At 40.9% G+C, this 25,229-nt stretch overlaps 1 protein-coding gene across 3 annotated transcripts in view; it reads left to right on the top strand.

Annotated features, from left to right (window-relative positions):
- TIAM2 (T-cell lymphoma invasion and metastasis 2) overlaps window positions 1-25,229 on the top strand; it is a 174,263-nt gene that overhangs the window by 124,162 nt on the left and 24,872 nt on the right. For 2 of the 3 annotated variants that reach the window (XM_010581864.1, XM_010581863.1), the window contains exon 18: window positions 17,381-17,484. In XM_010581864.1, the coding sequence (XP_010580166.1) occupies window positions 17,381-17,484 (104 nt within the window). Of the gene's footprint in view, window positions 1-2,773; window positions 2,877-17,380; window positions 17,485-25,229 lie in introns of those variants that run through there. The other variant, XM_010581865.1, reaches the window with a different exon arrangement.

Raw genomic sequence — 25,229 nt, 5'->3', positions numbered from 1 at the left:
TTTCTTCACGTGAGAAATACATCTTGTGATACCAGAATACTTGTAAATGCCTGGCTGAAATAGAAAGTACGTGGGGATTTGCTCTCCCTTCTTCCCACACCTTGACTATTTTTCAAACAAGATAGAAGCAAATTTATCTCTAGTTTCCTGAGTGTAAAGGGTGCAGTTTCCTCGCTGCACCTCTGGGGGATGCTAGTAAAATTCTGCAGGAAAGCTAGCCAGGGTGCACTGCTGTGCGAGGAGAGCAGCAAAAGGTACGAAAAGGGATCGCTGATTTTTGTATATAATTACGGCGGCAAGTGTTTTCTGATTGGAATTTTTTTCGTAATTAAAAATGGGAGAAGAAAAAGAATCACATAGGAGAATTTGTTACAACGGATTTAATTATAGAGCAATTTTATTAGGTCATCTTTTGAAATTAAAGGAAATCTGAATACAAGATTTGTGATACCGTAAGTAGCATCTCTCTCAGGGGCCTTAGTTCAATTTAAAATGCCATTAAATTGACTAGTGGCACATAAAAGTTAGTGTCATAAAACAAAAATTATGATAAAGCTAATTAATTACATAATTATACCAGGGCTATCATTCAGCTTGTTGGCTTGATATCATAGGCCAGCATTACCTGGAGTATTCAGTATAATAAATGTATATGTCCATTCACTAGATTCCTCATTCCTCTGGGATAAATTTGCAACCTGTGCAAATATTCCATTATAATAGGAAATTACTGGAGTATGTATTATACTCTAAGCACTAGTGGATAAAGGGACATAGTATATTTGCTTTTCTGCTTAAAAGCAGCTAAGGAAGATTTATTTTATTCTGAAAGGGGACAAATAGTTCTGAATTAAGCTTTGTGAGAAGGACTTTCATGTTTATTGAATTCAGTGCTTAGTGTCCGATCACCTGATCAGGTTCAAATGGAAACAGAAGAAAATGGCATTACTTTGAATTAATAGATAATCATAAAGGATTTAACTGTTCTATGTCCTGTTACTCAGGAATTGAATAAGATTTTAGATAAGAAGAGTGGGTATTTAATGATCCAAGCAGGGATTTGTAGGCCAGAGACTCTTAAATTCACATCCAAAGTTTAATACCGTTCTGTCTCCTTTGGTAGAGTTGAGTGAGTCACTCTTAAGACCACAGTTTTCAAAAATAATTTCAGATATTTGCTTGTTCATGTTGAGCCTGTTCTTCCAAGGCAGTGCCTTTGAAAGTCAGTTAGTGCCAGCGGAGGGGGACCTCTTTCAAAAATCAAGCACAATTTGGCTCAAGGTACATACCTGGAGTTAAAAAGCTTAATGTTTCTGCCATTGCCTCCCTGTTTTTAAAAAATAACTAACTCTATTTATCTTTCTAGAGTACTGTAAGGATTAATGAGCTAAAATTAACAAAGTGCTTGGAAAATGGAAATTTTCAGCACTGAGTCACGTGGTAATACCCTGCCTGGTGCTTGGTGACAACCACCAGGCGAAAGCTAAACAGAATTACTTTAAATTACTGGCTTCGTATAACTTCAGTGGTAATAGTTTGTCCACATTTGTTTACAGTTTTGCAACTCCTTAGCATAACTCTGATGAATGCCTTTTCCTACATATTCTTCTATGTTGAGGGTACCCAATTATACCTCGTGACAAACTTTGGCAGCCTTTACTGTACAGAAGGGAAGTGATTGACTTTCTCCAAAGCCACTAACTCTGCCACTCCTAAAAAACTTTCCCGGGGAATTTTCTGTGAGAGTGATTCATTTTCTCCAAGAGGTTGCTATACCCTTGTAGCTGTATTTTGGACCGGCTGTGGTCATATCATTTGATCTGCCACATGGCAACACTATGTGCTTGCTGCTTAGCTGCTTGGCTAGTAATAAGCTTATCCTGGAAAAGGAATGAGATGAAATACTTTAAAAAAATGCACTCATAAATGTGGAAAACCAAATAACAGAGCAACTAAATTTGCTCCAAGCTCCAATGCTAAGGAAATTAAACAAATATTTTTGTAGAATTAAAAAATGAGGGAATTGGACTGGAATTCTTACAACTGTGCAGGAAAAAAATGCCTCATTTTAAGATGGCACGGATATTTGAGGAATAAACAACAGAGAAGGCACAAGAATTGAAAACTGTATTTAGGGCATCCCCGTGTGCGTTAATGGTATATCTATAGAGTGCTGAGGCAGGAGGTAGAAGCATTAGTAGGTGTGAAAACCCATTGCAGTATGTGAGTTGCTGTCAGAGTTGGGCAATTTTTTTTTTTTCCCCAGTAAGTGGAGTTTTGCCAAAAAAGCTGTCATTTCTGGTTAGCTGACACTGTTGAAATCAACCCTAATTTGTAAATAGATCTCTGTGATTAAAAGGAAAAAAAAATAAAAGAAAAAGTGGGGAATGGCAGTTTGGATATGCTTTAACAAGGCTGCATGAAGAAACACTTTCATCTGGGAGGCTTAGAGAGCTAAATGGGAAAGAAACCATTAAAAGAAAGAAAACAAACAAAAAAGGAAAGATGGACATACTGTTCCTTTGCTCCCCATTGTACTCCTCATCTTTGGGGTAGGGCACTTACTTTCTGCACGGGGTCTGGGTTCCTGTCTGGCCCATCTTTCTAGAGGTGCGGTCCCAGGAGCGGTGAAGAAGGCTTGGGTGCTGCTGACAAGGGGGAGGATTGCTCCTCCTCCTCCTCTTCCTCCCCTGCACTGCCTTAGCCCTTCCTTCCAGCCCCATAGCACTCATCCTGCCCCTGTGCTGGCAGCAGCGCTTGCTGAAGCCCTTGATGAACCTAATGAAGGAGAAAACTTTATTTTTTTTCTTCTCCCCCCCTGCGAACTCAGTGAGTTGAACCGGCGGGTGCAGAGATCTGACAAGGGCCCGAGCCAGGTAAGCAGGAGGAGGAGCAGCTGCCGGGGGGAGCTGGTTGCAAGGATAGTTACTGCCAGAGCAGCAAGCTCTCTTCCAGCTGACCTTCCCGCAGAGCACCTCTCTAGCTGTTTTGCCCTCTGCTTTCCCACCTCTCACGCTGATCCCCAGGCAGCAGCATAGCCTGGGACATGCTGGTTTGAGTCACTCCTGATGAAGCTATTTCACGTTGTATAAAGCATGGCCGGAGTGAGAGAGAGAGAGTCAGGCTTTGTGCTGTTTGTCAAGTAGCTGGGATGTGTGCTGGAATGGAGCAATGATATTTCAGCTCCTGATCTGCTAAACATTGAGATATTTTTGCAAAATGTAACTGCTTCAGGAGGAGGATCAGTGGTTTGAACCCTTATGTGGGAGTGACTCTTCTGTTTCCCGACATGAGCCACTTCTGATTTTAATCTTAGTAAGCATGCACAGAAGCAAAGCACATCAGTTGACCACAAATTTAGTTTTGATATGACTAAATTATTTTTAAAAATGTGCTCGTAATAATAATTGGTTTGGATTCAATTTCAAGGTACTTTCTGTTTCAAATACGCTTCGCTAGATGTTTAGATGCCTTTGTAAAGCGTAATTGCAACTCTCAGCTTCTCCAGAAAACTTTGCTCTCTTCAGCTTCATCAGATACCCCCCGGAGTTGAGGGAGGAAAAGCTGGCTGTATGCATGTCTCTGCATACGCCTCTCCAGGTAGCACTCCCTGCATCCTCTTCCAGCCCCAACCCAGCCTGAATATCAGAAAGACCTGTGTGTCCCACTTAAGAAAAGAGGTAAAGTCAGGAGGATGTGAAACTAAGGTGATCTGTAGCCTCCAGCAGCTGGAGGCTGTGCCTGGAGCACTGACTCAGACTGTTCTGCTTGTTGCTGTTTGCCCTGTTTTTGAGCATTTCGTAAGCGTCTTTTAACATAATGTTCAAAGCATTTAATAAACAAAAGTAAAACTAAAACCTAACTGAAAAACATTTCTAAAGTTCTACTTTTAGTTCTTCCCAAATCACGTCCTGTTTGTTTGCCTACCTGCTGTTCCGACATTTAAATTCTCTTCATCATAGAGCATGGCCTTCATTGCACTGCATGTGTCGAGGAATTAAAGAAAGTTATTTTTATTCTTTCGCAGGAAACTCTTTTGAGCTCAGAAGAGGTGAATATTGCTTCTTAGCTTCCTGAGTCTCAAGGACACCCACAGTCCTGTTAGATGTGGGACCTGATCTGTGTTAGTTGTGCAGACCTGCACATATTGCTCCCTCTTGCTTGGTAGATCTAGTACCAGATATCTGGTAGTTTTGCATGGTGTGAGGCAACACACCAGAAAAGCAGTGCCCCTTTTTAACGTTAGACGTGTAGTTGTGCAGTATGACTGCTTATCTGCCTGAAGATCCATGACTCTGCTGGGTTTTCTTTTTTTTACTCATTACCCAATGTACTTCAGCAGGAAGCCATATAGATGTGATAGGTCATGCAATGGCTGTTCATCAAAGCAAGCTCAGAGGTGAGGTGTGTGTTTACAGTAGTCTTGGACAATCATGGTAGGTTGGCTCCCACTCCAGCTGTTTGTATGCTGTTACTTTGTCCTGCGCTCCTGAGAATCGCTGGGAAAAGGCTAGGTCTGGCCTGTGACAATACCTGGGACTATAGCAGGGTAGAGGTGAATTCAAAGACAGTGTCTGCCTCTTCGGAAGCTGGATCCATAGGAGTACTTGTTGCCCTATTGCATGTTTTGCAATACAGAGTGTTTCCCAAGAGAGGTGGTTTAATGAGCTCTTGCTGGCACTTGACAAACTGTCCTGTTGGCTTCCTGTTAGATGTGTATGCTGCAAATTAAAAGTTTGTTTATGCTATAAAATGGGACAGCCTTAAATGCTCTTCTACTGAAGGAGTGTTCTGTGCTGCTTTGCTAAATGCTGCTATGATTTAATCCCTGTGAAGTCAGTGGGCCAAATTGTTTTTTCCTGATGTAAACTCCCTTAAACCCTTGGAGCTGCACCTTCTGGCTCAGTGACAATATGTAGGCATTAATCATGACGTTGCCAGTCCTACTGAATTCTGTAGAGTGACAACATGGACAGCAAGGAGATTTATTAATGATGATAAAGTTAGAGACATCCACATACAGACCAGTGCCTTAGGCATAATTTAAAACACATCAAACAGCAGATGTTCTGTGTTTCACAGACGTAAGGTAGGTTGAGTAATTATAAAAACTGTGTAAGCTAGCCACAAATTCTTGCTAAACTACTGAGTAACTTTTTTTTTCCCCTTTTTTTCCTTTCTGTTGTCATTACTTTTGTGCCTATAAATCTGAGATGGAGATGAAAATGTACCACCAAGGTGGTATACTTGATAACTGGGCAAGGCCAGCTCCATTTGCTTTCCAGCTCTCCTCCATGCAAATGACCTCTGAGAATGGCCAAAGCCATCCCATGTGAGCAATCCCACAGTAGCAGCAGAAACCAGGAGAGGAGCCACTGATAGCACCCCTGCATGTCCCGCAGCCCCAGCCTGGAAGACCTAATGGCAGCAGTGGGATGCAGCCTTTGCTGGCACTTGTGGAGGATGGTGGCAACCCAGCATGGGCTCTGCTGTGTCTTCCTCCTCTGTACCGCAGCCACTCATCTCCAGCTGTTGAGCTGGAATAGAAGGGTGATGCACTAGCTATGGCTAACAATGGCCTCCAGTGAGACTGTATCTAAGGCGGCATTTGTTACACACTTAGGAAACGAATGTATTTAGGTAACAAATTGAGAAGCCAGTGTGAAGTCTTAAGCGTAAAACTGAAAAGCCTGAACAGTTGTCTGACTGGCAGATACTTGGACAGAGAAAGTGTAGAAAGTTAAATAACCCTATAAAAACATTCCATGGATGTGCAGGGGCTAATCAGGCATTGCTACAGAAGTGCAGGCAGCTATTTCCTATTATGTTGCTAATTTGTATCTCCTATTGATTACTGAATTAGCAAATGAGTCAAATTACTTTGCTTCATGATGAACAATTAACCAACAAAGGAACTCCCAAGGGATCTAAAGGACTCTGCTCCAGCTTCAGAATGGATGTTTCTGCAGATACTTTTAAAAAAAGAAAAGAGACCGTAAAGCAGCCTATGGAAGGTAGGTGGCTGACTGGAGCTAAGCCACTGTTCAGCCTGTGGCCCAGCATGTCTTAAGCAAGCTGTACGATACAAGAATATTTGCATGAACATGCTGGCTTTTTCTAAACATGAAAATGTGGAGCGTTTAAAGAAGAAGCGTTACTTTCCTCACTGAAGGATGAGAACAAAGGAGAGAGACTTGTCTTGCTTGAGCATTTCAGACCCTGGCCAGAAGTATGAGTTTCTCTTTGCCTAGGCAGTATCAGATCTGCAAGAAGCAGCAGCCTAGTTGCATTGTCCTTCAGGAAGCATGCAGAGCACCTTCTGATGTTTCATAGTTTGCTCCCTGAAGCCAAAACATATGGATGAGAGGGGCCATGAAGGGAACCTTCTTGTCTGGCCTGTAATCGCATGTCTGGTTTGGTAACAGTCTTGTCATTGACAGCCATCTAATAATTCTGTGTTTAAGAACCCTACCTAGGAAGACTGCTGTTATGACAGCTGTATGCTAATATTTTTTCCAGATTTAATATCTTGAATGAATTCCTGAATGAAGTTTCTAGCTACAACAGAGTCAGTTGTTACAGCCTTGAAGCTAAGCTGAGAACTTACCTTCCAGCCAGTCCCCAAATAGGTTACAAAATGCCTAGGACAAGTGATAAAAGCCAAAATACCTTGCAGAGATTAAAAAAATTCTGAATTATTAAAATCCAGTGCATTTTATTTGTGTTTCTTTAACTTGTTTAGTTTTAGTTTTCTAGAAACTGAAGTTACTTGGATTAGTAGACTCAAGATGTTAATTTAGCAATGAGAATTTGAGCTAGCTGGTATCTGAAGTTAGGTCAAAGGCTTTCACAAGAACTTGAAAATTTCCTAGGCAAAAAGAGGAAGGGGTGTTTGAATTTGTAATAAATTTAGTATTTCACTATCTTTTTAACTGTTGGTTAAAGCAGCATGAAAGCTGTAAACCACCGTACAATTAATAACCAGTTACTGGCCATAAATTGTTTTGAATTTACTCCAGCATTGGAGTGTTAAGTAGTAGTACTTGCCTGTGAGTACTAGCTGTGGGGAAACAACCGAACTGGCACTGTGCAATAGTTAAAAACTTACATAAATTCCAGTTAAAATTACCGAATTGACCTAACATGAACACTCCCAATATTCTGGAAACTTAAGTGGAGATTAACAGGAATCTGCACTTAGGATTCGTGGTACCTCAGTCGTTTGCCAGATTCATAGAGAACCCCAATGAAGATGAAAGGTGAATCATGTTGCTTTGCCTTTCAGCTTGAAGTGCTGGAGGATATGATACATTTCAAGTGATACTTTTCATCTGTGGCTGCAACCTACCTGCTTTCTCTTAGATCTGTTTCCTTAGTGCAGAAGCTACCCTGAGACAGCTTTTGGTCTAGAAATCAAATGTGGCTGTAAAAACTACTCATGAGTAAGCTCAGTGAGTAGCAGCCATTTTTCATGTGTCGAGGTTTGTATGGGTAGGACCTCAGAGTGCAAAAAAATTATTTAGTTATTTGTTTATTTATTTGCTGCTAAGACATGCAGAGGAAGTAGACCAACAGCCTGAGGTAAAGCAGGACCTTTTGGTGCACTTCTCCTAGGTGGAAATTAGCTCTCCACATGTCAGTTGAGCTGGACTATTCTTGTGTTATGGGCTCCGAATTTTTTTCAGCTGACTTATCACCAAATTTATAATCATCCTTCTCTGGCCAAAGAGGGTTTAGAGGAAAAAACTGCTTTTGTATGAAGGCCTTAAAGACCTGTATGCCTCCAAACACCTTCTGATGTTTCCAGACCTGGGCCTTCATGATAGAAGCCCTAGAGCAACTCCAATGTCCTCTTGTATCACAGCTTTACTAAACCTACCTAGCTTTATGCCCACACCTCATCTTCTAGACCTTCCTCACTTTTGCCAGCAATTTTTGCAGTGCAAATGGCCATTGTGGGACAGTTAATGAATCTTCCATGGGAGTTTGTCTTCTCCTCCTAGAACTCTCTTCCTTTTCTCCTTCTTGACCACAGTTAATGTGCTCTTTGCAACCTAGACAGAAATCTAAAAGCCTGCAGAGATTGCATGGGTTCTGGCCTGGATGACAGCTGCTGGGTGCCCCTTCCATGCTTATCCCAGGGGATAACATGAGCCAAAGAACCAAAAGGTCTGATCCTTGCATAAGCAAGACATACCAGTTATGAATGACTGAACTAGTGAACCCAGAACCCTTCATATCTCTCTGGTGAAACTTGGATGCCTTTTTTAACAGAGATTGTGAAAATGTCTCTTGAAAGCCATTCAAGAAATTCCTTTGGATCAACTTTTACTTTTTGAAAGGTATTTCTTGAAGTCTTTCAGAAAGAAAGAGGATACAGAAGGAAATGCTTACCTGCCTATTTTTTAATTTCATTACAAAAGAGTAAATATACTGTTGAAAACCTGAAATACATTTTATTGTATCGAGCCAAAAGAAATAAGCACATACGTGCTACCTGCCAGGCTGAACCGTTTAACTGAAGTTATGAGTACTAATCTCCAAGGGAGCATTTTTAGAGTTCACCACACTGATATTTCTCTTCTCCAGGCAATGTTGGAATGCTTCACCTACCACTCCCTGTTTTTCAGTAACTCTGAAGGTATTAAGACCACCAAGGCTTTGTACCTTTCTGAGAGTTGGCTCAGAAATTAGTATTATTTGCACCAGGGATTTTGGAAATACTTGTTATCTTGTCTTGGAAGCTTACTTTTCTCTTGATAGTAACATTGGCTAGAAGAACATGGGAACTGCAAGCTTATCATAATTAACTGATTAGTCCGGAGAATTCACACAACGATGCAAAATGCAGCTTTCCATACACCTGGCTTGACTTTATTACCTAAATGTAATATCTCATTTCCATCTAAACCATGCAGCCGTGTTACAGAAACTCTTTGTAATAGGGAGAGGGAGAATATCCTACATGATGAAGATTGGCTGTGTTGTGTTTTATTGGCAATTTCTACAGCATTTGGGAATTAGTGAAAATATTGAATACATTCTTTCCTAGTGGATAGGCTGTACCTTCTATAATTCCTTATAATTACAGATCCTATTTTTTTCAAGCTAAAATTCGTATTAGTATTCTCAGAAATAAATTGATGCTCACTTTATTGCTGGTTTGCAACATCTGTCTGAAATCACTCGACAATACCAGTATTTAAAAATGCTGTCAATTGCTCTGATCTAAGATCAGGGTATCTGTCTTTTACAGACTAGACCAAGCCCATCATAATTGCTTGGAGCTCTGTGTTGTGTGTGTTGCCATATCTGAAGCGTCTAACTACTGTGGATTAAAAACTGCGGCAGAGAGGATGGGAAATGAGCCCCATTTCCCTCTCAAGTGCCAGAGAACTACAAACAAGAGAAAGATCAGTTTGTAGCAGAGTAACCACCGGAGTTAATAATGAACATCTGAGCTGGAATCGGCAAGCAGCTGCGGTTTAAGACAGCTGTTGGGCCTTCTTCATCAATGTGCACTTGTGATATAAGCCTTCTCTTAGTCATAAACGCTCTTTGCCAGTATCTTTACACACCAGCACTAATGAAATTTAAGGTATTTCTTGTGCTGTACTGAACAGACAGAGGCTTCTGGCCATCTATTTGCCTGTGCAGCTGTATTTAGGTATCTGCATAATACTTGTGCTACATTGGTGACAGAGGAACTTACAATGGGAAGGAATTTCCAGACTCAGTGTGTCTGGTACTCTGCTAGTCGAGGCTTTCAACAGCCCTATTGATACATTTATCATATTCTATTTTAAAATAGGATAGACTGTTTGCATTCTTTGCTCCCAGGTAAGCTTGTTCCAGAAATTCATTCATGTGGTGGTTGGAAGCCAGTCTTCTAATTGTCAGCATAGACATATTCCTGGCCAATGTTATAACTGATCAGTATCTGCTGGCCTTGACCATTGCTTAAGTAGCTCTAGCTCACAACTACATGTTGTTAACCCCTTCTCCACACTTCCACACTTTTCTTCCTTTCATGTTTCCAACTGATGAGCCACAGCTTATAGAAGGAACTGTTCTTACTGGTCCCTGAAACTCCGTTCTATGTGATTTCATTCTGGAACTGCGGCTCCATCTTCAAGGTCAACCTGCATCTTCTTTGTGCATCTCCAGTCATGCTCTTAATTAATTCTGGGTATTAATTTTGAATTATTGGAGTATTTAATCAGAGTGCTTCCTATTGTACTTTCTTTGCTGAAGCAAATAATGAAAATATCCAGTAAAATTGGTCCCCAAACCCACCTTGGAGAAAATCTACCATTAGCCTGTCCCAGGCCTAGAAGTTCATTCAGACCAATCTATTGTTATCTTACCTGATAGCCAGTTCTGCCTTGTTTTAATTCCTATCCTTTTCATTTTAGCTAATAATTTCCCTTGGGATGTTATAAAGGTTTCTTTTTTTTTTAAACTTAACTTTCCAGAAGGTTCAATTTATCCTGTGTTCTTTGTCTTTAAAAACATCTTTTAACAAAGGCTTGTCAGGTTAGTTTGACACAGTCAGTTTACCCATACTGTATGTATATAATTTTCCATTTAAGTCCACATTTTAACTTTTTCTTTCCTTGAGTTGATTGTGAAAGCCTTAGGTTACTATGTAGGTCACAGATCTGTAGTTTCCTATATTAGATGTCCCCAATATTCTCATTCCTCCTTTAAACATAGCTATTGCTTGTTATCCACCAGCTGCATAGCATCATCCTCTTTTCCCTATCATCAGTTGAATCATTTATTAAAATCCTTGCTCTCGAGTTTCAATTTCATATGCCAGGTTTTAAACGTTGAGAGCTGAAGAAACTCTAATCCTCTGCTGAGTTGCATGAGTGCAACTTGGTTTGCACCCACCTCAGACATGGTCGTTTTCTAGTCATTAATTGCTACGTGCATTACTCTTCCCTGCTGAGGACAGACAGATTTCAGCCTGGGTCAGTCACATCCTATGGGACCAGCTTTAGCATGAGCTTTAGAGTCTGAATCTATTTGCTGTAGTGAACGTTTGGTGATAGGGTAAGTGCATCGGGTGGAGCTGGGGATACCAGGAAACACTCACAGCTACTAGCTGTTAATCAAGTATCTTACCTTAGTTGAGACAGACCCAGGTTCAGTTTCCTTACCTGAATCTGACAGAGCAGGAGACTTCATCTCTCTTTCCTACATCATGGATAAATATCCTGGTGTCTCTGTGGTGTCTCTTTCTCAGCATTTGGGCAAAAATAAAATAGCATAATGTAAAAGGACATGGTTTCATTCTGATTCAAAGTAAACCATTTTTGCATCTCAGAAATGTTGCAGAAGGGAAACCCGATTTTCCATACTGGTGTAGTCACTATATTTTTACCAAGGTCAGGACTGCCTGTGCCTGTCAAAGTGCTTCTTTACTTGCTGAAGATAGTTATTAAGTGATGCACAGAACTGCTGCTCCTGCTAGATCTGAAAATGATGCCCTGCAGTGGTCTTAGTTTGTCTTGGAGTGAGAGACTGAGTACATTTAATTTTGCTGTGTTGTCTTCTTGTGTGGAGCTAGAAGGAATTTTTTGTTCAATTTATCGTTGTCAGTAGAGTGGCAGGTGGAAACACACCCTCTTGCTGTAGTTTGAAAAAGGGGATGGTTAAACCACCTACATAGTGCTTGACATTTGATAACACTTGACATGCTTGTGATGACTATTAGACATTTTTTGAAATTGGTGAGAAAAATCTAACGGAGAACAAGTTCTGAAGTATTATGAAAAAAATATAAAAGAAACAGGTTCCTCAGTTCCTACTTTCTCCTTGTGGTAATTTTGCCTTTGCAGCAAGCGGCTAAAGTGATAAGAGCAGCGCTGACTAGAAGGTAATTAAGGCTTCTTCGTTAATTAAACAGAAAAAAAGATATAAGTGACATTTGCATTCATTGATGGCTTCTTTATGGCAAATGAATTGCCGGATGGTTGATGTTGATGTTTTCCAGTTGATTTCCTTTGGTTTCTTGGCTGGGATTGTAGCATGGATTATTATTGTCTCACACATCTGCTAGAGGATGTGTTTCCATTGTACCTCAGCACTCACAAACATGTGAATAACTTCCATATTGACCACTTGTATGTGTATCACCACAGCGACGTGGGAAGAGACATCCCTGTAGGCGTACAGAGCTCTCAGATATGCTGTGTATGTGTTTGTTTTTCTCACTGACTGTCCCATCTGTGTACTCCGTGCCTACTTTTAATTAGATGATGAATAGCGAGGAGCATGACTTAGGAAGTATGCTTTCTTTCAGTTTTTAGTGGTTGCATTATAATTTCTCTTGAATGGCTGAGTCATGTGTCTGCCTGCCAGCAAGACACAACATTGCAGGAGTAATGGCATTCTTCTTTGGTGATGCTGTTGGTAGCTCAAGGTGCTGAGCAGGTTCTTAGTACTTGGTCATTCATTGCTAGAAGCCAAGCAAAAAGTTTGGTATGAAGTTCGTATGATGTAGTTAAGCTTTTCACATAATGCCATTTTCCCCCTGTGCTTTTCTGATAATTTTAGTATTTCTCTGAAGTTGCTACTCTTCTTTGTTTGCAACAAGTTGACTGTATTGGGTTTGCGTGGCAAGGTTTTGGTAGCGAGGGGGCTACAGGGGTGGCTTCTGTGAGAAGCTGCTAGAAGCTTCCCCTATGTCCGACAGAGCCAATGCCAGCCGGCTCTGAGACGGACCCGCTGCTGGCCAAGGCCGAGTCCATCAGTGATGGTGGTAGTGCCTCTGGGATAACGTATTTAAGAAGGGGCAGCGGGGAGAACAAATGGCAACTTCAGCCAGAGAGAGGAGTGCGAACATGTAAGAGAAAGCAACCCTGCGGACACCAAAGTCAGTGCAGAAGGAGGGGGAGGAGGTGCTCCGGGTGCCAGAGCAGAGATTCCCCTGCAGCCTGTGGGGAAGACCATGGTGAGGCAGGCTGTCCCCCTGCAGCCCATGGAGGCCCACGGTGGAGCAGATATCCACCTGCAGCCCGGGGAGGACCCCACGTTGGAGCAGGTGGGTGCCCAAAGGAGGCTGTGGCCCCGTGGGAAGCCCGCGCTGGAGCAGGGTAGGGTCCTGGCAGAACCTTGAGGACCCATGGAGAGAGGAGCCCACGCTGGAGCAGATTTTCTGGCAGGACTTGAGACCCCATGGGGCACCCACACTGGAGCAGTCTGTGCCTGAAGGACTGCAGCCTGTGGAAGGGACCCATGCTGGAGGAATTTGTGAAGAACTGCAGCTTGTGGGAAGGACCCATGTTAGGGAAGTTTGTGGAGGACTGTCTCCCATGGGAGGGACCCCATGGTGGAGCAGGGGAAGAGCGAGGAGTCCTGCCCCTGAGGAGGAAGGAGCGGCAGAGACAATCTGTGATGAACTGACCTCAACCCCCATTCCCTGTCCCCCTGTGCTGCTGAGGGGGAGGAGGTAGAGAAAATGAGGAGTGAATTTAAGCCCAGGAAGAAGGGAGGGGTGGAGGGAAGGTGTTTTAAGATTTGGTTTTATTTTTCATTACCCCACTCTGATTTGATTGGTAATAAACTAATTTCCGCAAGTCGAGTCTGTTTTGCCCATGACAGTAATTGGTGAGTGATCTCTCCCTGTCCTTATCTCGACGCACGAGCCTTTTGTTATATTTTCTCTCCCCTGTCTAGCTGAGGTGGGGAGTGATAGAGTGGCTTTGGTGGGCACCTGGCATCCAGCCAGAGTGAACCCACCACAGTGACTGTATTTTAGTGTCTGGAGACACTCCTGTTTGCTAGATCAGAAGAAGCTATTTGCTTAAGAGGTTTCTGTCCCTCCCAGGTGGAAGTGATACACATTTCAACTCACTATGCATGAGTGCATGTGTGTGTGTGAACAGGACAGAGAGGTATGCATCAGTAGAGGAAAATTATGTTAACAAGTTTTGTTTAACACAATATTATCAGTCCCTTTTTTCTTCCAGACAGGTTTATCACAAGTATGTCAATAGAATAAATCAAATCTACTACTGTAGTGGAGCTGTATAGGCAGACTTCGTCGTGGTATACTCACCATTACTATGCTGGAAAGCCTCTCAAACAATATTGCCAGCAAAGTAGTCTGTGTTTTCTTTAACTAGTCATTAATGTAATCGTAGTAAGGTAAGTAACATTAGAGATAGTTTTTTAAAATAATATTATCAATAAAGAAACAAATTGCCAGGAAGTACTGATTTGACCTCACATTTGGATGTTTTTTAGGAATTTATATATCCTTGCATACTTTTCTGTGCTCATTCCCAGCAAAGATCCAGAATGTTATATACTGGAACAATTTTGTACTCGCACAGCTGTAACATTTCTCTTAATTCTGTGCATACTCTCTACTGTTTTATTGCTAGATTTGCCTGAAAGGATAGTGGATACCCAGCCTGTAAGATAACAGTTTTACATTACTACTTTTGAACATCTTTGTTAATATGAATCCCACTGTAGAGCTAAATCTAAATTTGAACGTTTAAAGAAAATACATTTTGTGTGGTTTGGCTTGTTACTCCCTTTCCATTTAGTACTAGAAGTAGAGACTTGCTGCTGTGTTTGTCCTTACGCTTTGCATTTGAAATTACCTGTTCTCTAAGGTAATACTCATTTTCTTTGCCAATCAATTTGGTTTTTTTTAGCTGTGCAGCTGATCTTGATGCTTCTATGCTCTTTGGGAATAGTTTGATGGTTTGCAGGAGCAGATCCAAAGGAAGTCTGCTTCCACAGTAAAAGAAGGAAAAGGAGACAGGATATGGATGCTAAACTGATCAACAAGCCATACGTCCTTCCTTCCCTCCCCCTCTTAGTTTGGCATAAAACGTGCAGTAGGATGTCCTTTTTCACCTTGGATCCTTTCCACGTAACTTTTTTAGTTTTTACTATTTAAAATAACATTTGCTGTTGCTTACCCTAACTACTATCAGTAACACATTCTGCCAATAGCAAATGCTATAAAAACGGCCAAGACTATATAGACCTACCTCTGACAGTCCTATAGACTACAAAGGAAAAACAAAGATGAGGGGGAAGGGAGGAAAAGATAGATCATCTGGACAAAGTGATATAATATTCTGTTTACCTACTTTGGGTGTTGTTGTCCTGATTTCTTCTATTCATGTTGTCTGCTGATTGTTTTACCTTATTTTCCTCTTCCTACATTTATGCTTTCTCTTCATTGCTTGCGTAGGTTAGTTTTACTTCCTGTTTTGTAAAGGACAAATAAGTTTAATGGTCACTTTGTAAAATCAGAGAAAGGATGTAGGGTTTTTTTTCTCGTTAGATAGCTACCTGAGATCAAACCCTAGATCCTTTATACCACTGCAACATCTATCTCAGGTGCATGTTGGTTGGAGGTATGGGAGAGAAGTGCATTAAAACCCAGAAGGCAAGTAAAAAGAGCACAACTGGGAAACAATGGGAAATAATGTCCTTGGCATTGCCTCACCCCCAAGAAAATGTTATTTAAAAGTCAGCTGAAGTTTTAGGGGTTGGCTTACCTTTTGTATACCCAGGAGTTGACAGTGGTGGAAGTCAATAGGCATTCATGTGTACCCATATACAGAAGAGAGACTCAAAATTACTTTAAAAGTCCAGAGGACAGGAGAGAATTATTTGGGCTCAGTGGAGGAAGAGAGATAAAAGCATAATAAAATATATAGACAAGGCAGATTCTTTGTTAAGTTCTTAAAGAAGATGGGTGGCTGTTTGGTGGAGTTGTGTAAAATATGTTTTTTCTGCAAAGGTGGTAACTCTTGGGGTATTGCATGTTATGTATTCTCTGAGATATGAGGAGCCACATGTGACTCCAGGAGGAAAAGGTAAAAAAAGTTGAGGGGTGAAAAGCGATGGAACCTTGGTTGTGCAAGGATAGGGAAATGACAGAGTAGTCAAGTCTTTGGCATCTGGGTGGAAAATGTCAGCCTTGATACTAAGCTTGGCATAGGCACCTTAATAACCTATGGAAAAATAAAGTATCAAGATGACATTGTGCTGAGTTATTTGCATCTTTCTGGGTTTCCTGTGGGTCTGTCTGCCATGTTTTGTCTTCCCAGGAAGGCTCCTCATGGGCTATAAGGTGCTCTTTTGGGCCTAAAATTCCCATTTCCCTCCCTGCTTCAGTCCATGTTTGTCAGTTCTTGCTGAGAGGAGCCGGTTCTGCTCTGCAGGGACAGGACAACAGCAACACCCAGGCAGAGAGATACCGTTGTCCTTCACAATTTCATTAGTGCTAGCTCTCATAATTTTACTGCAAGATGAGTGATATTTGTTTTAATTACCACCTTAGTTGCTGGAGTCAGTGATTAAATGAGAATCTCAGCTTTCACTTAAAAATAAATCTCCAGCATTTGTAGGTGTTGAGAAGGAGTTTGAAAATGTGGTAATGTGGTGTGAATTTTACCCTAGAGACTTGAAGGCTAGGAAACAAAGCAGCAAATTAATAAAACCCCTTCATTTTATTACTATTTTATCATCTGAGGTTGCTAAAAATCATCTTTTTTTTTTTTTTTTTGGTGGCTGCTTTATGATTTTCAGCTACCCAGATTGATATAGTGCAGATCAAAAATCACTTCTTCACTTCTAAGAGTTTTAATTAGAATTTCCATGTAAACATCTCTGCAGATTTTAAGCAGCCAATTGAGGAAATGTAACGAGAAACCCCATCATTTTTATATGAATGTTCAGCATTGTTGGATAGATCTTGAGTATACACATAAATATTATTGAAAGCTACAGTCTGTGAGTAAGTAGAGCAGGGCAGTGTCTCCTCTGATTTTTGCATTGTGCCAGCTACTATATACCTGGACTCTAAACTTAGTAAAATTGGTAAACTATTAGTAACAATAAGGGATTTTGTCCGTATTATGAACTGTGGTGTTTGTTCCAAGGCAAAATTCTCTTTTCTTCTTAAATCTTTAAGGGATTCAAGACTAAGTCATGTCGAACAATAGTGTGCTTATCCAAGGAGAACTACTGAGTGCATTTAATAATCCTCACTGGTTGTCTCAGCACAGAGTGTGCTGATTACAGTTAATGCTGCCTTCAAAGCATGCTGTTAGCAAGAGCGTTGGGTTTATTTTGGTTGATCAAATATGTGCATTGCTCCAGACTGTCTTAGATGTCCAGCTGCTGTTTTGAAAGCAGAGTTTCCAGGCATAGTTGCTTCTTGCTTTGACCTCTTGTGTTATTTTCTGGGGGGTGGGGAGGATCGCAAATTTTGTATTCCTTCTCTCTCCCTATAGTAATTCTACTAGACACTGAAAGTATTTGCAGATAAAAGCAAATACTTTTCCTGTTCCTGTCCTGTAACCCTCCAATTTATTTATTTGTTTTCTTTTGAATACAGATTTTAGTAATGTGCCTGATGTCACATCCAGCTTGAAAAGGAGCAGTACTGATGGCACTCTGGACCAAGTGCCACATAGGGAGAAGATTGGTCTACCTTTCAGGGTAAGAACATGCTTGACATAACAATCCTTATGAATAAAAAGACAGTGTTGCAGTGTTAACACTCTGCATTCTGTGGGAAAGAGTTTAATGTATGGCACTAATTTGGAAAATTTTTTATGCGTATTAGCTGTACTTAGTGTTTTATTATCTTGAGGTCACTCTGACAGGTCAGCATCTATGGCACAGCTGCTGCATCTCCAAAAGCAGTGTGATGGGGCAAATGGCAAACAGGCAGAGACTTATCAGATTCATCTTTCTGTGTTGCTTGAACCCATTTCTGCAGAGAACAGTAAAACTACTGCAGCTTTCTAACTGATTCCGTTTGGTTCGTGTTTTCTTTTTGCTGATACTTCTAGGGCTTGTTGTTAAGATGGCAGTGACCATAGCAACGCTCACTTAACATCAGTGGTTTTAGACTGGACTGCAGACTTGGAGAGGTGCAGTGTTTGAGAGCCAGTGATTCCCACTCTCTAATCTGGAGAACCTGTATGTGTCTGGAGTTGCTGTTTGACTTCAGCTGGAATAATGGATGCTCGGACCTTCTCTCAGTCAAGACTTTGGAGGCTGAGGCAGGGACCCCCAGAATTAGTGTCCACCTTCAAACGCATTGGTCTTCAAAGAGCAATTTTTCATCCCTTTTGCTCCAAGTCAATCAAATTCCAACCTGTGTCCAACTCAAGTGCATATTGTTTTGAACCCCGCAACTGCTAGCATGGGTAGTGTTTTCATGTTGGTGGCTGTGATTTTACTAGGCATTGCCATTCTGACAACAGAAATGTTTTTGTTACTTCTGTTGATGAGTTGGTTTTATCTCCAGGCAAATTTGTGATAACACTTGCGTTACATTCTTGCATAACAGCGATGAAATTAGAGGTTTTTTGGTTCAGGAATATTTTACTGTCTTATACTAGGTTGTATAAAAAATTGGTAGAAATAAGGCAGAATGTAAAAACTCAGAAGACCAGAACAGGGAAGATATATTGTGCTTCTAGCCATCCCTACCGAGAGGAGCTGATCCTCTCTTACTTCTGGAATTACTTTGTAATCTACTTCAGTCTAAAATAGGTGACTTTATGCAGTTTCCCTAGAGAGTAAGGAGAAGCCCAGAGATTGTGGGTCTTCAGCCCATCTCCTGCTGCACAGGGGGTTCCCACAGAGATAATCTGTGTCCTGTGTAACACATTGCTTATGCTCCCAAAAAGTCTTTGCAACCAGACAAGAATAAACTGGATTTTTCTCCCCCTCGGACACATTGTTCCTTTGGAAGGGGTAATGTAGATTTCTCTGCTATCCTGTTTTAGGGCTTCTGCAGTGTTTTAGGGGCAGGGATCTTTGCGGGAGCACAGTGGAGGTGACCCCAAGGCTTAGGATGCCTTGGTGGCTGACTGCACCAGCAGCCTGGGGTTTGGCCAGGTTCCCCCGGGCACCTCAGGGTGCTCTGCTTGCCGGGGGTATGCACTGCCACCCATGCACTGTGCAGGCATAGACGACTGAGCTCCCATCCTGCTGGAGTGGAGGAGATTCTGGGGCATCAGCTTTGCTTTAGCAGAAGAACAAAGCAAATCCTGATCATCTGTGTCAAATGCACCAGATGACAGAAAATTAGGGAGAGGTCAGGAGGATTTAAATATGCAAAGACCAATTCATGTATGCTAGTTGCTGCTCTGAACGTGCTAAATTTGCTCTGATGATCTAAATTACATGCTGCAATTAAAACTCAAAAAAGCGGGGAAAACAGACAGGTCTGCTCCCTGCCCTCTCTCCAGCCCCAAAGCTGTTACATCTAGTGGTATTAATGGCTTGTGCACAATTTGTTGAAGTAACTGCCCATGCCATACTGCAGTTCACTTCTTGGGTTGGCATGCAGGTCTGCTAGTGTCATTTTAAAGATTATCTGAAGCTGTCCTAGTTTTGTAGGTACAAGGGGGGAAAATGGCTCGGCAGTCAGAGGCAGTCTGACCTGAACTACAGCTGTAAATGAGTCTGTGACAGCTCTACAATTTCTGCAAATGGTTTGTAATTGATTGCTGTCTTTCTGTTGGAGGGTGCCTATTACTGTCAGAGCTTTTTGTCTGACCCTTTTGATTTCTCCAGTAGATGTAGAATTAAAAAAACCTCAAACCTCACACTAAATTTAGGTAGTGTATGTTGTAAGTGCTTTTGTGATTGGGTATAAAAGAAATTAAAACTATTTCTGTTTTTATAGCTGTGACTTGGGACTGCTCACCAGATGAACAATAGCTATTGCTAATAAAAGCTAGTTTGAGGAAATTGTGCAGCCTCAAAAAGCATAGCATCTGAATTTGGGTTTGGGTTTTTTTTTTTTCCCCCTCTGCCTTCTGTTTCCTGCATGTGCTACCTTGACCCACGGCTGTGGGAGAGCAGTAGCACAGACACCTCAGCCTTGGGCGATGTCACAGAAGTATGGGGGAGAGATCTGTAAGCAGAGCTCTGTGGAGAAGACGTTGGTGGCGCTAGGAGGTTCTGAGCACAGCCTGGAACAACAGGCAGTTTGGGATGATTTCAGGGGAGAGACAGCTAGAGATGCTCACTTCCCAGTTGACAGCAACTGTAATTACTTGGCTCTGAGGGAGCAGACTCCTTTGAAGTTTGGTTGATTTTTGTCCTGTAACATGTAAGTAAATAAAAAACAGTCTTAAAGCTTTGGATTTAATGGTTGCATGTCTGATTTCTAGGTTTTGTGTTTCTCGTTTGGAGCATTTTTGTTTGTTTTTCACTATTATTTTCTTCATCTTGTGCCAAACTAGGGTTAAGCATCATCTTAACTGAATGTACAGTGAGGCATTTCAGAAGTGCCTTGTAATCTCAAAGAAATAAGTCTTTTGTTGCATGTGTACTACATTCAAACGTGTTCATTCATTCGTTCATTCATTTTCTGTAGTCCGAGAAATGAATGAATTTAGAGTATTCGTATGTTTGTCTTTCATCTGAGAGCTAACAAATGAATTAGAAGGGCAATAGAGGATTGTTTCATTCCAGAAATGGAAGCTGTTCCTTAAGTTATAAAATATTATTAAAACCACATGGGCATCAAGAATCATCCATTCCAAACGCTCATTAGTTTTGTCAGCTCTGTATTCTCTGGGATGCCCCATTAATACCTTTAACTTTATTTTCTATTTTATTTAACAAGGATAGATGTTAGACTTCTAACACATTCTGCTGCAGTACATTTTCAAACTGTGTTAAAATACTCTTTATGTGGCAGTGGCATGTCGTCCTTGCAATTGTTGGTTCTGGAGTATGTAGGCGTACTGTTGACAGAAGAATAGCAGACCTCAGAAAATCTGGGGCTTGAGTATGCCTGTCAGTGCAATTAGGTTTAGTTGTGTTTAATCATTTTGAGAACTGACTGTCTGTGCTCGTGGTGCTCAGTTAAATCCTGGTATGTTGACAGTTGCCAAGAATCAAACTCTCCGTACATCAAAGTAGCACGAAGCTGAATAAATAAAAAATACAACTTTTCCTTTAGCTACTTGTGATTTCTAATATTGCAAACTGTATTGGTTAGAAATGTTTTCTCTAGCCCATGGTTTCTTTTAAGAGAAAGTTCAATAGTCTGTTACTAACTTGCTTATCTTTATTTTGTATTTTCAATATATTAAAAATATGCTTTTATAAAAGATGAACATAGCTAAAAGGTGAAATTTTACCATATAAGTAGCTACTATTCTAAGGTCTCGTCAGACTGCTGTGATCTGACTTTCAGTTGCTCTGAATCTTTTGAATATCATCAGAGATAATTATTTCTGAAATCATATTAAATTTTAACAGACAGAAGGAAGGAACTTCATATAAATGCATGTGTGGGAGTGGGAAGAGGTATTTTCACTTTAAATATTTTACAGATCATAAAAGAAAACCTTAAAGTAAACTCTGTGCAAATATTTCACATAACTTCATTCTATTCTTAGGTGTATCTTAGAGTTCTTTAAGAAACTTAAGAAACCCAGTAAAAATAGCTAGTGTGATGCTTTGTAATCACAGTAAAAATAGTCACTGAATGCAGAATGGTTTTATGCTGGCATCTTCAAACATTAACATTGTAGATGCAGAAATGGAAGCTACTGTGATGAGAAACTTTGAATGTTAACAAGAATTTGCTTTCTAAAGAATGGCCAACTGGTTTGATTTTGTAATGCTTTTGAAGTGGTGCTCTATTTCTTTCAAACAATGAAGTAAAATTGATTCTGGGAATAACTTGGGTATAGAGACTTACAGAAATTGCCTTTGCTTTGCGGTTGACTCTTAAAATAGTCAATCTACTCAAAATCAGTATGTGTATATGAGGACAAGTCTATCACCATCACCTCTTAATAAAAAATAAATAAAAAATACTACACACTGTGGAGGGAGAAAACTCACTTTTTTTCTTGGGAATACCATTCTTAACGCAATGAGCAGAAATTATGGTTGAAAATCCCTGAACCCCTTTCCCTAGCATGGGCTGCTTTAGATGAGCTCAGGTCATTCCTTCTCCACTCCTGTTTGACAACCATGTTCACTTTTCCTCCATCTGATGAGGAAATGAAGAACTCACAACAAGTCTGGTCAGCAGAGCGCATAGCACCTTTGGCAAACACAAATCTGCATCTCCTGCAGGATGGAGCATTTTCATCAAATGCTTTCAGCTTTTTATAGGGATGAGGTGCAGGTCAGTATAATGGCCCTACTTGAAAAGTCCATATTTATAGATATAGGGGAAAAAAGGAAGTAGAAAAAATATGTACTTGTGCATTTCAGAAGTCTGCTTTTGGATGCTTGAGTTTCCTATGTAATGTTAAATCATCCTTCCAGTGCTTTTGAAGCTTGTGTGTTCTGTTTATTGTGATGCCAATTGCGGACAGTCCTCCATTTTCCAGAAAGAAGCTTTTGCAAGTGCAGTGAGAAGTCGATGTTTCCATGAGCTGTGCATGTCTGGGACCATGGTGAGAAATCTGGTTTTTGGTCTCCTTGCACACAGTCCCGCTTCTCGTGCTCAAGGAGCCAACATGCAAAAGTGCCTAACTTGGATAACTGTTGAGGTTTTTCTTCCAACCCATCTAAAGCGTATGTGCAATTGAGCAGCTGGTTTGCATGTCAGATGGTGCCCGAGCGGTGTGAATGCAGAGACTGAGACTGGGTCAGAAAGCACACCCATCTTCCCACTTCTGCGTCATCCAAATACCACAACAAGCTTTCAACAGATGCAAAATACATGTGTCATGATTTCAAAAAGGAAATCCTTGTGTTACCTATTAGCTGATTTCACACAGCTATTTCTGTAATGACAATCAGTGAGTATTGTAAAGAGTTTGCTGCATTTGTGGTTTTGGCCTCTTGTATATTACAGCATAGCCAGGTACTTGGAGGGATGGTTTTCATAAGTTGGAGAAATTAGTATTTTGTCTTCAAACTGCCTAAAACTGATTTTGAAACCCCTCTATTAGAAGTAGCACTAAAGCCATCAACTTCTCATACAGATAGAGTAATTTAAGGGTAAAAATCCTGAGGTACAATATACATTCAGGTCAGGGTTCAAACCTGAATGGAAGAACGTGTATCCTGTTGCTAGTCTGAATGCTCAATTGTTAAAGAAAAAAAGTGTGGTTTGATTTTGGGGAGAGGAAGGGGGCAACTGCGACAGGTACCATGGAATAGTAGAGGTGAAAGCAGTTAGTAATCATTATTCATATAGTCCAATCCCAGCAGAAAATTAATACAATTGTTCAATGTTTCTGGATGATTGCAATGGTATTTTACCTTCCGGAAGAAAGCAAGTGAATGCTAGGAATGATATATTCCTCTGACTTGTTACCTAGAAAATACTGTACAAGCATGTGATCTGTAGGACATGTGCTGTGGGATAGTTCAGGGCACCATTATTCAAAACACATCCAACAGCCTTCTGTTGGCACTGTCAGTAAATGTAATCCTATATATTCAGTTGTGGTGGTTCGTTTACTTTGAATGAGTGTCATCACCAGATCACTCTCAGAGATGAGATAGGCATCGTCAGTCTGAATGTGTGTATATAAGCAGTGGGCAATTGTCTTTCAGTAGGTAAATGTCAATAAATGTTTATTCTTCCCCACCAAAGTTAAACAGTTTCCTAGTATGTCTTTTTGGGAGAAAGTTAAAGGTTTACCAAAATATACTGAATTAGAAGGAAGATTTGCAATGATCTGGTGCATAAAACTTAAAAACTGAGAAGTACAAATTGTGGTTTGATTACATTTAGGATGGTGTGGCAGTGTATGTATGGATGTTAACATGTGTCCAGTAAGTTTCAGAGCCATATTTTTTCTCCATTTAGTATAAGTGGCATCCTTTCTTGCCAGTCAGTTAGTGACCCCCTACTGCCAAAACATCCTCAAAGAAACATTAACATTGAAATAAACTGTGGGAAATCTAAAAAAAATAAATGTGTGTGGAGTAATTTTGTTAAGCAAAGACTGTAAAAATAAAAAGTCTTGGAAGGAGAATGTTATTACTAATCAAATAAACACCTATTGTTGAGCTACCTTGAAAACAAGCCAAGCAGAAATGACCAGAATCTCAACAGAGGTCCCTCTGGGAAAAGTAAAGTAAGAGGAAGAAAAAACTACTGGTATACCCATATGACCACAAACCTATTTCTTGCATGGAGGCAATTCCAGTTAAACGGTGTTCATGGTGATAGCTTCTCATTAGCTCTATTTTGCATTGCTCAGGCAGTTCCCACTTGCACAGCATGTCATTAATTGCAGGAGAGCTGCCTGCCTGAAGGTTTACTCAGCATCCATAGGACATTAAGGATCTTCCCTTTATTTTAATCATGAGAACTTCTCTTTAGCAGTTGATGAGCTCCAAAAGCTCGGGGAGTAGTCTGCAATTAACATGCTTTTTTTTCTGTTCTTTGTAGGAAGGAGATTAACAACATAGTACTCTCAAAATCGTGTATATTCCTCTTCAATCCAAGCGTCATTTCCTTCCAGATGTGAGACACATTTAGGGAGTCTAAGAGCTAACATGGGAAAATAGCGTGTTCCTCAGCAGTGGTTTTCCTTGATTCAGTTGTGCCTGGAGGGGACAGTTCCGCATCGAAAGTGCGACAGAAGCCTGTGGGGAGCATTGCTAATTATTGCGCTTCCCTTGCAGACAGCCCAGCCTGTGGTGAGCCCGACCAGAGTTGCTGGCTCTAGCAGTGTGGAGCCACGGCCGGACCCCTGCTGTCATCCTTTGAGAAGGTTATCAGTGATATGAGTGAAATTGTAGCCTGTTAGAAGTCTGTAAGAGTTTTGCTAATTAATTGAGGTTTCAGTATTTTATTCCACCCCTATGGAATGGACTATAGGTTACAGAAGGCTTGCTGTAAACCTACCAATGGGTGCTTGCTACTGACCCCAATCCTGGATTTCACTTTGTTGCATTGATCCTGCAGTTCTTTAAATGCAGCAGAGCCACCCTATGGATGGCCCAAAATTCAAATACAACAGTTGCTTGTCTTGGCTTACACAGTGAGGAGCCTTGAAACCATAAAGCATGAAAGGTGCTATATCTAGAGTTAACCTGTAACCAGACATTAGGTCAAGGTGTAGATGGAGACCTGCGTGCATAGTTACTGGTAGTGAGGCACAAGAACGGTGAGAGAGAAGACCAAAGGGAGACTGTGCAGTTCTTGCATGCAGAGTTGTGAACTTGTGTTGCTCTGTTTTGTGCTATCACACTGAGTTGCTGGGGTTCGGGGGGGGAGTTGGTATTTG

Source organism: Haliaeetus leucocephalus, unplaced genomic scaffold (genome assembly GCF_000737465.1).
Source record: "Haliaeetus leucocephalus isolate CR32 unplaced genomic scaffold, Haliaeetus_leucocephalus-4.0 Scaffold819, whole genome shotgun sequence".
NCBI lineage: Eukaryota > Metazoa > Chordata > Aves > Accipitriformes > Accipitridae > Haliaeetus > Haliaeetus leucocephalus.
The sequence above is the reverse complement of the archived record's forward strand: the minus strand, read 5'-3'. Positions and strand labels throughout refer to the sequence as shown.